This window comes from Vombatus ursinus, unplaced genomic scaffold (assembly GCF_900497805.2).
Source record: "Vombatus ursinus unplaced genomic scaffold, bare-nosed wombat genome assembly UNPS02007284.1, whole genome shotgun sequence".
NCBI classification, from domain to species: domain Eukaryota; kingdom Metazoa; phylum Chordata; class Mammalia; order Diprotodontia; family Vombatidae; genus Vombatus; species Vombatus ursinus.
The window spans coordinates 5819274-5834560 of NW_020947062.1; the positions used below are offsets into that span (position 1 = coordinate 5819274).

The window sequence follows — 15287 nt, forward strand, 5'->3', positions numbered from 1 at the left end:
TTATTTGACAGGTATGTTAGGATGTATTAGGGGAGAGACTTGAGGCAAGGATGTCAATTAGGAGGCTATTTTTAATAGTTCATATAAGAGATGATGAGGGTTTGAATGTATTAGAAAAGAAGAGGACAGATGTATGAGATGTTGTGAAGGTACAATTGGGAAGACTTGGCAATTGGCTGGTTGTAGGGAGTGAAGGAGAGTGAGAAGTCACAAATGGCACTGAGGTTTTGAACTCAAGTTTTCAGGTGACTGGAAAAATAGGTGTTGGTATGGGTGGGAAATAATGAGTTTTGTTTTGGATAAGTCGAATTTGAGATGTCTACATCCAGACATCTAGTTGGAAATGTTTAATAAGCAGTTCATAATGTGAGCTGAAACTCAGGAGTGAGACTAGAGGTGAAATACAGAGATGTGGGAATCATAAGGAAAAGAGATGATACTATAACCCTTGGAAGCTGATTAGGTCACAAAAGAAAGCACACACCCACATACATACATACATACATACATATGTACATACATTTCCATAAATATGTAGAAGAAAAGTGGGTCTAGGTTAAAGCCCTAGGTTGTACCCACAGTTAGGGTACCTCTGGATGATGATTCAGAGAAGGAAACTGAGAAGAAGCAGCAAGCAGAGGGAGGACTAAGAAAGACCAATATCATGAAAACTCAAAAAAAGAGTATCTAGGAAGAAAGTTTGGTTAGTAGTGACAAATACTGCAGAAAAATCAAGAAGGATAAAGATTGAGAAAATTTTATTATATTTGTTAATTATAACATTAAATTGTAGCCTTCTTGAGGGCAGGCACTGTCTTTTGCCATTTTTGCATCCTTTGTATTTAACAGTGTCTTGCACATAGTAGGCACTTAATAAGTATTTATTGATTGACATTTAAAAGTAATTAGGTCTCTTGCAACTTTTACAAATTTATTTTTATTTATTTTGTTAAATATTTCCCAATTACATGTAAAAATATTAACAATCATTTAAAATTTTTTTAAGTTTCAAATTCTCTCTCTCCTGTTAGTCCCTCCCCCTCTTTGAGAAGGTAAATGCTTTGATTTTGATTATACATATGAGGTCATGCCAAACATATTTTCATGTTAGCCACGTTGAAAAAGGAAACATAGACAAAATAAAACAATAAAAATAAAGAAAGTAAAAAAAAAATAAGCTTCAATCTGCATTCAGAGTTGATCCATTCTCTCTTTGGAGGTGGATAGCATTTTTCATCATGGATCCTGTGTAATTGTCTTGAATCATTATCTTGATCAGAGTAGCTAAGTCTTTCCCAATTTATCATCTTTACAATATTGCTATTACTGTGTACAATGTTCTACAGGTTCTTCTGAGTTCATATAAATCTTCCCAGGTTTTTCAAAGTCATCCTGTTCATCATTTCTTATAACAGTGTCCCATCACAATCATATACCATTACTTGTTCAGCCATTCCCCAGTTGATGGGCATCCCCTTTCTAATTCTTGGCCACCACAAAAAAGAGCTGCTATAAATATTTTTCTACAAATAGGTTCTTTCTCCTTTTCTTTGATCTCTTTGGGATACAGGCCTAGTAATAGTATTGCTGGGTCAAAGGGTATGCACAGTTTTATAGCCCTTTAGGTGTAATTTCAAATTGTTCTCCAGAATGATTAGACTAGTTCACAACTCCACTAACAGTGTATTAGCATCTCAATTTTTCCACATCCTCTCCAATATTTGTCATTTGTGTATCATATTCACCAATCTGATAAGTATGAGGTGGTATTTCACAGTTGTTTTAATTTGCATTTCTCTAATAAGTAGTGATTTAGAGCCTTTTTTATGTGACTATTGATAGCTTTCATTTTTTTGTTTGAAAACTGCTTTGGCCATTTATCAATCAGGGAGTGACTCTTATTTTTATATATTTGGCTCAGTTCCCTATATATTTGAGAAATGAGACCTTTATCAGAGAAACTTGTTACAAAATTTTTTACCCAGTTTCCTGTTTCCTTCTAATTTTGGTTGCATTAGTTTTGTTTGTTCAAAAGCTTTTAAATTTTAACTTTTCTGTTTTACTTCCTCTAATCTCTTCCATCTCTTGTTTTGCCATAAACTCTTCCTTTATCCATAGCTCTGACAGGTACATTGTTCCATGGTCCCCTAATTTACTTATATCACTCTTTGTGTCTAAATTATTTATCCATTTCTACCTTATCTTGGTATATGGTGTGAGATATTTGTCTATGCCTATTGTTGTTCAGTTGTCTGACTTTTCCTGACCCCATGGACCATATTGTCTGTGGGGTTTTCTTTGCAAAGATACTAGAGTGGTTTGCCATTTCCTTCTCTGGTAGATTAAGGCAAACAGAGATTAAGTAACTTGCCCAGGGTCACACAGCTAGTAAGTGTCTGAGGACAGATTTGAACTCAGCTCTTTTTGACTCTAGTTCTAGTGCTCTATCCACTGAACCATCTATCTAGCTGCCTCTTGGTCTATGCCTAGTTTCTGCCAAAATGCTTTCCAGTTTTCCCAGCAATTTTTGTCAAATGTTGAGTTCTTACCCCAAAAGCATGGACCTTTTGTGGTGTATAGGGTCTCCCAGGAGGAATAGCAACATTTTCAGAGCTGCTCATCTACCATTGGTGTCCAACTTTCACTCAACTCTCACCTGTAGCTCCAAGAAGCTGTAGCATGTGCAGCAGCCACACCCTGGCAAAACATTTCAGCAGACAGGCTAAACCAGGTTGAGGATAATGGATAGGCCTCAAACTCATTGGTGAGTTAAGGGGATGTCTTCCCAAGCATGTGAAGATTTTCTGTGGTGGAATGAGTAGATAAGAACCACTGGCCAAGAAGGCAGCTGAAGCAGGTGCCATGGAGTGCTTGGAGCTTGGTCGGACATCGAAAATGCCAAGGTCATCCACTGTGTCCTGGGCCATTGCTAGTCAGACTGTTGTCTGACAATGGACTTCAGTGATTCTGGAAGAGAAAGTGAGGCTGCCTCACTTGAATCCAATTTACATGCAAGTCAAGACATCACTCTGTGATGTCACTGGTCCTCTGAAACAAAGAATGAACAACAACAACAAACAAAGGATTTTTCCGTTTATCAAATACTAGATTACTATGGTCAAATACTACTGTGTATTGTATACCTAATTTATTCCACTATCCACTATGTCTCTATTTCTTAGCCAGTACCAGATTGTTTTGATGTTTACTGCTTTGTAATATAGTTTGAAATCTGGAACTGCTGGAACACACATATTCAATTGTTAATAGAAATTTATTTTACCCAACAGAGAAGTAGCATGAGAGAGGGATAAGAGAAGTGGGAGAAGGGTGTGTGATTAAAAAAGAGGGCAGGTAAAAGAAGGGATTGGTCAGAAGCAAAACATTTTTTAAAAGAGGGAAAAGATAGAGAGAAGGATGAATAGTAGAAAATAGGATAGAGGGAAATACACAGTTAGTAATCATAACTAGGAATGGGAATGGAATAAACTCACCCATATAATAAAAGCAGATAGCAGAATGGATTAGAAACCAGAATTTAACAATATGTTGTTGATAAGAAACATATTTGAAACAGAGAAACACACACAGAGTTAAAATAAGGGACCAGAGCAGAATCTACTATGTTTCAGCTGAAGTAAAAAAGACTGGGATAGCAATCATGATTTCAGACAAAGCAAAAGCAAAAATAAATCTAATTAAAAGGGATAAGCAGGAAAACTACATCTTGCTAAAAAGAACTATAGACAAGTAATATCAGTACTAAGCATATATGCACCAAATGGCATAGCATCCAAATTCTTAAATGAAAAGTTAAATGAATTACAAGAGGAAATAGACGGCAAAAGTATACTAGTGAGGGACCTCAATTTACCCTCTCAGAGCTAGATAAATCTAACTCTAAATTAAACAAGAAAGAAGTGAAGGAGATGAATAGAATTTTAGAAAAGTTAGAAATGATAAACCTCTGGAGAAAATTGAATGGGAAGAGAAAGGAGTATACTTTTTTTCATCTGTATGTGGCACCTTCACAGATACTGACCATGTATTAAAGTATAAAAACCTCACAAACAAATGCAGAAAAGCAGAAATATTAAATACACCCTTTTAGATCATAATGCAATAAAAATTAGATTTAATAAAGAGTCGTGGAAGCATAGATTAAAAGCTAATTGGAAACTAATCCAATCCTAATGAATGAGTGGGTCAAAGAACAAATTATAGAAACAATCAATAATTTCATTAAAGAGAATGACAAATGAGTCAACATTCCAAAATTTGTGGGATGCAGCCAAAGCAGTACTTAGAGGAAAATTATTTTTATCAGTGAATTTTTATACCTCTTTTTCATTTGGCCAACTCTGTTTTTTAAGGTATTATTTTCTTCAGTATTTTAAGTGCCTCTTTTATTAAGCTATCACTTCTCTTTCCATAGTTTTCTTCCTTTGTTTTCATTTCTTTACCCAATTTTTCTTCTACCACTGTTATTTGATTTTTAAGATCCTTTTTGAGCTCTTTCAGGAATTCTTGTTGGGCTTTTAAACAATTCCCATTTTTTCCTTGAGGCTTTGCTTGTAGCTGTTTTGACTTCATTGTCTTCTGAGTTTGTGTCTTGATCTTCCCTGTCATCACAGTAGATTTTTATGGTCAGGTTTATTGTTGTTGTTGTTGTTTGTTTGTTCATTTTTCACCCTATATTCTTGATCTGGAACATTATGTTAAAGTTGGGCTCTGTTCCTGAGGTAGAGGGGGCATTGTCCTAAGCTTCAGGTTTTTCACCCTGCTGTTTTCAGAACTAGTTCTGGGAGGTCTCTGCTATCAATTGTGTGGTTAACCATCTTTTCCTTTTACAGGCCTAATTTTACCTACTTTCCATTTTCTTTGGGGCCAAGATCCTGCATTGGACAATACTTTTCACAGGTAACAAATGACTGTCATTTACCACCTTATCTCCAAAACAGTTAGGCATCTATGTAGTATAATGAATAGAATTCTGGACCTGGAGTTAGGAAGACCTGAGTTCAAATTCAGCTTCAGACATTTACTAGCTGTGTGACCCTGGGCATATCATTTAACTTCTGATGCCTCAGTTTCCTCAACTGTAAAATGGCAATAACAATAGTAGCACCTACCTCCCTGGGCTGTTGTGGGAATCTAATGAGATCATATTTGCAAAGTGTCTCACAAATCTTACAGCACTACGTAAAGTCTAGCTATCATCATTATGTTAAGTTTAAAATGACTGAGGCTAGATATGAACTCTAGTCTTCTTGATTCTAGGCCTCCCCCCTCCCCACCCACTACTCTAAACACTCTGTTACCAACTGCCTCAAGTGAAAAGTACAAAGAACATGCCAGGAAAGATGTGAGAGGGTTGGTATCACTTCCCTTGAGGAGATTAGAGAGGGTTTCATGAGTCTTAGAGAAAGGGAGGGATTTTCATGGTCATAGTTGGGGAAGAAGGAGAATAAGTGATAATTGGACCCTTCTTTCCCTAGCCTGATGCTTATAGGGAGTCTTGTGAGTCTTTCCCACCATGACAGATTTCTGGGTAGCAACTTTAACAGCTATGTTATTGACCCATTGGTTTTCTTTTGAGTACAGATGAACGCAAAAGTGATGATGGCCAAACTGTTTCAGAGGCTGGAGATTCAGATGGTCCCAGGACATAGCTTTGGAATAGTGGATTCTGTAACACTGAAGCCCAAGAATGGCCTGGTTTGCACCATCAAGCCCTGGAAAAGTTAGGAAAACTTGCACTGGTCATGAAAGATGTCTCTGGTTCAGCCTCTAAATGTTGGATTCTTTAGACATCATGGACCCTTCAGAGAATGGAATTTAGAATTAGGGGCCTTCCAATTCAGAAAGCTGCTGGAATACAGATGGCTAAAATATCAGATCTTCAAGGCTCAGCTTGCAATAGGCTCTCTGCCATCTAAAGCTGAGAATATTTATTCTCACTCCTAATGGATAGAGGCAGTATGATGTAGTGGATGGTGTTGGAGTTGGAGCCAGGAAAACGTGGGTCCAATCCTGCTGTGTAATGCTGGCCAAATCTCTGCACTCATCTCAGTCCATTTCTTTGTATGTAAAATGAAAATAATAATAGCATTTATTTTACAGGCTTATTGTGAAAATCTAATGAAGTTAGGTATGTGAAGCACTTTGCAGATCTTGAAGTGCTTTTAAATGCCATCTATGCCAGAGAATTAGGAATGCTAGAGAATTAGGTCTTGGGATTTACAAGAAAATAATCATCTTTACCTACATTATGATTGAGAAGAATCATGGTGGAAGACAAAGAATTGATCAAAGGTGAACTCAAAAGATGAAGTAATCAGAACCTGAAAGAATCAGAGAGATTTCTTCCTTCTTTTAGTCTGATGATTATTTAGACTAATTCTGAATCTGTTAATCTGGTCAAAGTAATCTAGTCAAAGGAGATCAGTTAAGGGCTTCCTACACTTGTCCAATCACCACACTTATTAGTTAAGGGAAGACTGTTCCTGGGTTGGACTAGAGAGAGGGGAATGGGACATGGTTTAGGAATCTATAGTAAAGAAAGATTAGTCCAAAATATTCTTATTAGGAAAATTTAAATAATAATTTAAATAAATAATTTAAAATTAATTAAAAGTCTCTTATTTCTAAAAGAAGCATGGACAGTAAATCTGTTTTCACATTTGTTACCAAGCCTGCTGAACAAATAACCACACCTCAGTTCTCCATTACCACTGAGGACATTTATAGGTAGTAGCCAGGTAAGTGGCAGGCTGCCAAGTGGAGTTGGAACCCTTTTTGCTCTGTGCCCATCATCACTAACTGAATAAACCATAGTACCTTAACCCATCATAATCACAGAACTTCCAAATTGGGGGTAATTAGAGCCACTACTGATACCTAGGCCTCTGCCTTTAAGTGCCTACTTTGCCACCACTAGACCTGGAAATTTCATTCCTTGATTCTAGCCCCTCCTAAAGGGTAGAGCTAGAGACCTCCCTGTCCTGCCTTGCTCCACTGAGAAAAACAGTCATAATTTAGACCTCAAGACATCAAAAGACTGGATCCCAGACCTTTTTACCCCAGGACCTCATAAGTCAGCCTTGACCAGGAGCTGAGCAAATGCTCTGAATGTGGGGTGTCTTCAGGGTGCATGTCATCTCCCATCATCTTGGCATACAGTAAACAAACTGGTGCCAAGGGTGATTTCAATCTAGTCTTGAGGGCCTCATCACCATTATATTTAACCTTTCAGTTGCACAACCCAATCTCTTTGCTGCTCCCTAGTGCATGGAGAGTAAGCTTAACATGACTATCAGGGTAGGAACACAGCCATAGCTAGCTAACTCCCATCTCCTCCTCCCTTTAATATCTGTGATTTGGAGTCACTTCTTCTGAGGCAAAAACCTCCTTCCACAGCTACTACTGATACTACGTATCATTATTCAGATCCTTAACCCCCATCCTTCTCTGCTCTGTTCTTCCATCACACCTTTTAACAACTCCCCTTTATCCAAGACTCATTCTTCTTATATTCTTCCCATCTTCTGGTGCTCATGAAAACCTGGCTCCCTCAAAGAAGAACCTGCATCCTGGCTACCTTCTGAAGTACTGAATGCTCCTTTTCTCTTGCTTTATTGGCACATTGGCCCAGGAGGAATCAGCAGATTTCATGCTTCTTACAACCACTTCCAGACCTCCCATCATGGTTGCTAATACTTCTCTGAGTTTATGCCATTGACACAAGCTTATCCAAATCCTAAGTCTCCTTGCTTTGTCAAGGAGTTCAGTATCTGGCTTGTACTCTTTTTTGAGTATGGATGTGTATGCCACACACACATGTATATATGTATACATTTATATATAGAAAAATATATGTATATATTTCAAAGCTAGTTTCTAAGGCTCTCTGAACTATATATACATAATAAAAGCAGGAAATTTGAACAAAAAGTTGAGGTAAAGTACTTTATTCTTTACTTTTCCCCCTTTTATTAATTTGTACTAGGATCAGTTGGTCAACTATCATTTATTAAGCACTTACTAAGTGCCAAGAACTATACTAAATGCTGGGAATACAAGTACAAGTGGAAAGAAAGGTATTTCCTGCCCTGTAGGTGCTTGTCTTCTAATAGGGGAAGATACATAAAAGGAAATGGAAAAGAGGCAGGAGTGAGGAAAGATCTGGAGTGAAACTTAGAAAGCATTGACATATAGTTGGCCTGAGGACCCATGGAGGACCCTTATATGAGCAATTAGAGGGAGAGACTGCAGGGGTGAAGGATCCTTCCAATGTGTTAATTTCAGGGCTAGAATGAGACTTCAGGATGAAGAGTTGTGTGGTAGAGACCGAAAAGAAATTTCAGAGTTGAGAATACTGGAGCTGTTGGAACTTGTAGAGCCCTGAGTGGTTTGTAGGAATGGGAGTTCCTAAAATTTGCTTAATGGGTTCAGTTTAACAATCAGAAATTATTTATGAAGTTTGTGAGGACTTTCTAACCCTAAGTCAGATGGAACCTCCAGAAAGGGACACAGATCCTGATAAACAGGAAGTTGAGGTTAAAAAAAAAGATGTTATGTCTCTGGGATCTATATAGCTATCCATTCTGGTTTTTTGTTTTTGTTTTTGTTTTTTTGAGTTTTGATGCTAAGACCTAAGAAGCTGCTCTTGGAGAAGAACTTTCTTTTATAGCCAAAGCTCCAAAGACTAACAGGATCTTCTTATTGGGGAGAAAAAGCAACTAAGGATTTTTCTAGGTGACTAGATATGTGAGACCTCCCTTTTACACGTTTAAGAAATTTAAGCTTCTGGGCATATTATGCCAAAATATAGATGATAGAATTCAATGTTCTCATTATGGGGAAAGTAGTAGCATCTCAGTTAAGGACACTAGCTAAAGCCACCAGGCTCCACAAGGTTCACTATTCCATAGCAACTCATACTTATCAGAGTCTCGTCACATGAGGCCAATAAAGTGTAGACTCAGCAGAAGCACTCTGAGCATATCACCAGAAGACATTAAAGACCTGCTATGTCAGGAGTAAGCATTAGTTTTGCTCTTTTTTCACATGTGCCTTGGTCACTAGTATCATTCCCTCTTTTCACTAATGGGCAGACATTTGTGGTATACTGTATTCCTGTTTTGTAGGGGAAATGTGCTATTACAATTTTCCATATCATGCTATTTCATTAAATGCTTTTACTTTTATTTACTAGTGTAACCTGGCTAATTAACCAAAGTTGACAGATTAGTGGTGAAGCAGCATGGTAAGAAAGGTAACAAGAGATATTTCAGGCAAGGCATAAAACAGAAAGATGTATGCTTACAAAAAGTGTTCCCTACTGTGATAGAGGAAATCCTATAAAGAATGTAAATTGAAGTGGGATTATCTATGGTTGGCTTAGTCTTCCAAATGCTCCTGTTTGTAACTGAGTTCATGCTGGTTGCATCAAAGCCTGAAACATTGCAAAACATTATGGAAGAGATACACAAGCACTCAAGAGTCTGCCCTAAACATCCACACAGGAAAAATCAAATAGATGAAGAATGTCTATTGCCTAAAATATGGCATTCAGTTGAAGAGACAAACTACAAGGCTTGTTCATCAGTTTGTTTATCTGAGACAAACAATATAAACAAACAAAAAGTCAGGCCCAGAATTAAAGAAGAAGAGGAGAAAGGGCTGGATTGTCTCCAGGAAATTATAAACTTCATTTAATGACCCCAAATTTCTCCCAGAAGCAAAGACACATTTTTAAAATAACAGTATTCTACCAGTGTTCTTATATAGCTGTGAGACACAGAACACAGCTGTCTCCGAAGGACTGAATAGAAGTTTCATGCAGAGGATAATGAAAAAAGCACATTGTGGTTATGAATAGGATGCGACACATAACAAGCGAGCAACTTCCAAGGAGATCATGAGTAAATGTATGATAGAAAGAGGATCTGGGCTGGTCATGTAGCAAGAATGGGTGGCCTGAGTGATCCACTAGCATCCTTGTGGTGACAGGCAAAAGGGAGAAAAGATTCCAGTCCATTAGGTGCACCCCTTCACAAACAATTCTCCCCCACAACCTTTGTCCCCAGTAGGACATGGACAAGAGGCAAAGAGAATGGGCAGGCATGAATCAATGATGATCTCTATCGCAGGAGGGGATATCCACATTTCTTAATATCATAGATCTATTTGGATATGTGAAGAATTCAGAAATCTCTGTAGAAAACACATGGACAAATAAATTGAAATGAGTGTACCTTGAAAGGCTTTCCTTCAAGTAGAATCTTCTAAATCTACCTGAAGCAATCAAGAAACTAATAGAGACATAGAAATCTAGCCCATAAAGAATGCAGAAACAGATAGCAAGAAGTCAAGTTGAGAGGTTTGAATTTTTCTTGAATCACTGTGGATAGTTAGCATGCTGCAAATATATCTAAAGGATTAAAACAGTATCACCAGAAACCATCAAACCCTCATAAAACCTTTCTAAACAATGTACCAGCCACCTAGTATGCTTTAATTGTTGTTGGGTTAGTACAAATACGGGATTAAAGAAAATCTATGTTGAAAACCCAGTGTTAGGACCAAGAAGCTAGAAATTTCATGTGAAACCATGCATTGTGTATAATCACTACATTAGCAAAAGTCCAATTATCTTTCCACAATGTTGTATTGCTCTAAATAATCAATAAACATGTATTAAGTGCTTACTAAATGTAAAAACTGTGAAAATAAAGGAAATACAAAGAAAAAAGTAGTAACAGGCCCTGTCTTCAAGGAGCTTATATTCTAATGGAAGAGACAACAGGAATAAAAGCAGGTACATACAAAATTTAGGCAGAGTAGATGAAGGTAACCTTGGGAGGGAAGGCACTAGCACCTTAGGAGGACTGAGAAAGGTGTCCTGCTGAAAGTGATTTTTGAGCTTGAAGGAAGCCAAGGATTCTAAAAGGTAGGGATAAGGAGGAAGAGTTTTCCTGACATGATGGATAGCCAGTGCAAAGATATGGAGTTGGGAAATGGGGTGTTGTGGGTGGGCAATTGAAAGTTGGCCAAGATGCTGGACCATAGTGGGGTGAGGGGAGCAATGTGTAAGACCAGGAAAACAAGAAGGAGCTAGGTTGTGCTACTACATGACCACCTTTCCCTACCAGAAGCTCCCTATCTCTTAGAACCCTCTCTATCCCAGACACATGAAAGAACTGACGCGGCAGACAGGAAGTCTGAATGGGGTGAAATAAGAACTAGAACCCTTCCCGGGTAAAACTAGTAACACACCCAAAAGCAAAGACGTGGTTTGCGTACCAGTTTTAAAAATCTCATTCCAGCCTATCTTCTTATTTCCTATATGATTCCACCTTAAGCTTGGGCAATGGACTCCACTATGCATTTACTGAAATACATTGCAACAAGTCTACCTAGAATGCTCCAACTTTTGTTATATTGCTTTAAATGGTTAGAATGCTCTATATCTTGCTAAGAGAATCAAATGTTTCTATGAGAAATCTAGAAATCTCAGTAGAAAACATATGTACAAGTATATAGAAACAAGGCCATTCTGCAGATCTATTTGTTTTTATTTTGTGAAAATGTTATAGTCATTTTTGTTGGTCTGTAAAAGAACCATCAGGGTCAAAAATGAGTTTTTATAAATTGAAAACAAAACCATAAACCCCCGCAAAACAAAACATTCTACACTTTAGGAAGGAAAATCAGCAGTAACATTCTCACTGAAGGTTGTAAATTACATTTTTCTTCATAAAAGGTACATACTGGAGCCAGTTAGGTGACTCAGTGGATAGAGCATGGCCCTGAAGTCAGGAAGACCTGAGTTCAAATCCTACCTTAGATCAAACACTTGATACTTACTAGCTGTGTGACCCTGGCCAAGTCACTTAACCCCAATTGACAAAAAAAAGGTACATATTATTCCTCATGTTCCCCAAAAGCAGTGGTATAAGTTATAAAACCCCCCAATTGGGATAGCTTGTGGTAGGAATGCTTTCCCTCCTCTCAAAGCACTTTCCTCAAAGGGCTGCAGAGAATTCAATGTCTTTCTCCTCAAGCTGCCGGGAGCAGGTAAAGGCATACCTGCTAGGTGTAAGCTAGGTGTGACAGACCTCTCACAATTTTTAAATGAAATAAGGAGCACTTCACTAAAGTCATAGTGTTTCATCAAATGTTGGAACATCTGAGGGAGGGATGTTCACCCTGGGCCAGTCATGAGGAGGGAGTCGCACATACACAGGAGATGTATGTACATCAGGCAATTTTTAGAATAGGCTTTTTCCCCACTATGTTTTCTTGTGTAAAGAGTTCAGCAAGGTTCTTTTGCACAGTGTCCTCGGTGCAGTGTCTAGAAATGCCAAAGGATACCAATTTAGCCCTTAAATGAACAGAGTGTACAGGAGCTGCCCTATAGGAACCCCAAAGAAGGTGCCACCACCCCCAACAGTCTGAAACAAGGCCATTTTGAAGGCACCAATGTGTGTTGACTCCCTAGAAATGTCTAGAACCTAGGAAAAGTAGTTGAAGGAATCAAGAATAACCACAATAGAGATGGAAATCAAAGTTCATAATGCATCTACTATTTGGGGAAAAAAAAGTATTCCTAAAAGGAAACAAGCACTTATTAAACACCTACTATGTGCCAGGTGATGTGCAAAACACTGTAGAGATACCTCATTTGATCCTACAATAATGCCTAAAAGGTAGACATTATTACTGCTCCCAATCTACAGTTGAGAAAACTTGGGCACACAGCACACATCTAGTAAGATGTCACATATCTATTAAGTGGCTGAAGTTGGATCTGAACTCAGGTCTTCTTGATTCCAGGCCCAGTGCTTTAACCTACTACACCACTAGTTGCCTCTAAGAAGGCTCTAATTTGTGTTGATTTCTTGTATATAGTTAGAACTCTCTAAATTGAGCTGAAGAAGTCATATCTTACCACAAGTAAGCTATAAATCTGAGAAGACCACTACCTGAGTACATTTCTGTTGTCATTCCTGAACTGCAGGATACAAAGATACAACTAATTTATAGATTGTGTGGCACTGATCATAAAGACTCGAGAAGTTCAGGAAAAAGAAATCAGTGTGGGCTAGAGTGATCAGGGAAGGTTTCGTAGAAATGCTGAGTCTGGAGAGAACCTTGAAGAATATAACATTTGACTGCACAGCACAGAAACATGGAAAGTCAACACTACATTGTGTTGTGTGTTATAGACCAACCCTGAACCATCGGATTCTGAGAAGGTAGAGAAGTGATCTATCTTAGATTTCCTTTCGAAATGGTGAAAGCAAACAAAGTTTCAACATTAGAAGAGGTAAGATTCAGTTGCATGAAAAATTCACTTCAGTTGAATTGCCTTATACTATAAGGATAAATATGGCTGTAACCTCATTGAGGGAGAGACCAGGATGTGAGACGAAATGGTTCTTGCCTCCAGGGGATTCATTATCTGTTTGGCAGGATAGGGCTCAATACACATGGAACAATCAATAAATAATTGTTCAGTTGTTGTTTAGTTGTTTTTCAGTTGTGTCTGATTTTGGGTTTTTCTTGGCAAAAATTCTGGGGTGATTTGCCATTTCCTTCTCTAACTCATTTTACAAATGAGAAAACTGAGGCAAACAGAATTAAAGTAACTTGCCCAGGGCCACATAGCTAGTAAGTGTCTGAGGCTGGATTTGAACTCAGGGAGATGAGTCTTCCCTACTCCAGGCTCAACATTCTATCCTCTTCACCTAGCATCCACTTTCTAGGAAGTCAACACACATTGGCCCAATGATTAATTTAGTGTGTAATATTCCTGAACTGGGAATCAAGGACACAGATTCTCATCCTGGCTTTGTCTTGAACTTATTGGGGAGTCATTTTCTCTTTCTGGGTCTCAATTTTCTTATTTCTAACAGAGGTGTGAAACTAGATGATCTCTGAGGTCCCTTCCAATTCGGATGTTCTATGGTTCTATGAAATAATGCTAGTCACTATTCTCCAATAATTGAAGGGTGTAGGTATTCCTTTTATTGCTACAGATTGCAACCCCCCATAACCTAGTCTATGGTTTCATGCTATGGCATTATAACAACAAGATTAGGATATTAATGGAAGAGTATCCAGAAAAGTACAAAGAATTCTTTCAAATAATTTTTTTAAAAATTCAGGATGTTGGAGCAGTTAGGTGTCACAGTGGTTAGAGCTCCGGCCTTGGAATCAGGAGGACCTGAGTTCAAATCCAGCCTCAGACGCTTGACACTTACTAGCTGTGTGACCCTGGGCAAGTCGCTTAACCCCAATTGACATGCCAAAAAAAAAAATTAAAAATTCAGGATGTAGAATTAGAATACCCTGATATAGGGTTTAACCATGATGCAGAATTGGCACGAATATATATTATTTTGAAGAGTGCTATCCAGGTTGGGTGGAGTGCTACAATGTATTTATCAGAATGAATTTAAAACAATTCTGACATTGTATAAAAGATGATAGTAACTTAAGAAGTTACTTGTACCTAAGAACATTGTAACTGTTTTGTGAATTTTGTTAATAAATTGAATTCTACTTTTAAAAAATGTTGCTCTAACTAAAAAGTGTATCACTCCACTGTCAATAAGGTGCTGTGCCTTTCTGAAATTAGTGAGGTTAGTCCTTGGACAACAGACCTGTCACGTGACCTGGACTCAAAGCCTTTCCAGCTTAGCATGTCTACAAGATCTTAATCCCTGTTATTATAGTCTTCAAGAACCCAGGGTCACGTCCATCCCAATATGGAAACCCCAAAGGAAGATTTCAGTGGAGTCTCTAGTATGAAACATGTTTGTAGATCACTTGACAATCAGTATAAATATTTCTGCCTGCCTGAGGATCATTGAACATTCTAGAGAAGCATGAGCATAGCACTACCCTGTTCTCTCTTTTAGGTTTTATTTAGAACCCACCAAACCCACCGGTGACTTGTTCACTTTGTCTTGCTTGTAACAGGCTCAGTGTGATGTGCCAAATGGCACCACATGGTGGCAGCATGTCTCCACTTTTACTGCCTGTTGCCAGTTTTTTTTAAATTTATTTTTAAATGTTTTATTGATGCTGTTTTATTTTTAAACATCATCGTCACTTTCTAATGATTACTCACACAAATAGAATCCTTCCTAGTAACAATGCGCAGTCAAGCAAAACAAATCAACACATCAACCATGTTTGAAAATATATATGCCTTACTCCTGACTTACTATTGTCCACTATCTATTTTTTGATGGCAGCTGGATGGCACAGTGGAT

At 38.0% G+C, this 15287-nt stretch overlaps 1 protein-coding gene across 1 annotated transcript in view; it reads left to right on the forward strand.

The window, feature by feature from the left end:
* LOC114033662 (cholesterol 24-hydroxylase) overlaps positions 1–6567 on the forward strand; it is a 56510-nt gene extending 49943 nt beyond the window's left edge. The window contains exons 14-15 of the mRNA XM_027849309.1: positions 4854–4920; positions 5605–6567. Coding sequence (XP_027705110.1) covers positions 4854–4920; positions 5605–5748 — 211 coding nt within the window. The 3' untranslated portion in view covers positions 5749–6567. The remainder of the gene's footprint in view (positions 1–4853; positions 4921–5604) is intronic.
* Positions 6568–15287: the final 8720 nt, after the last annotated feature.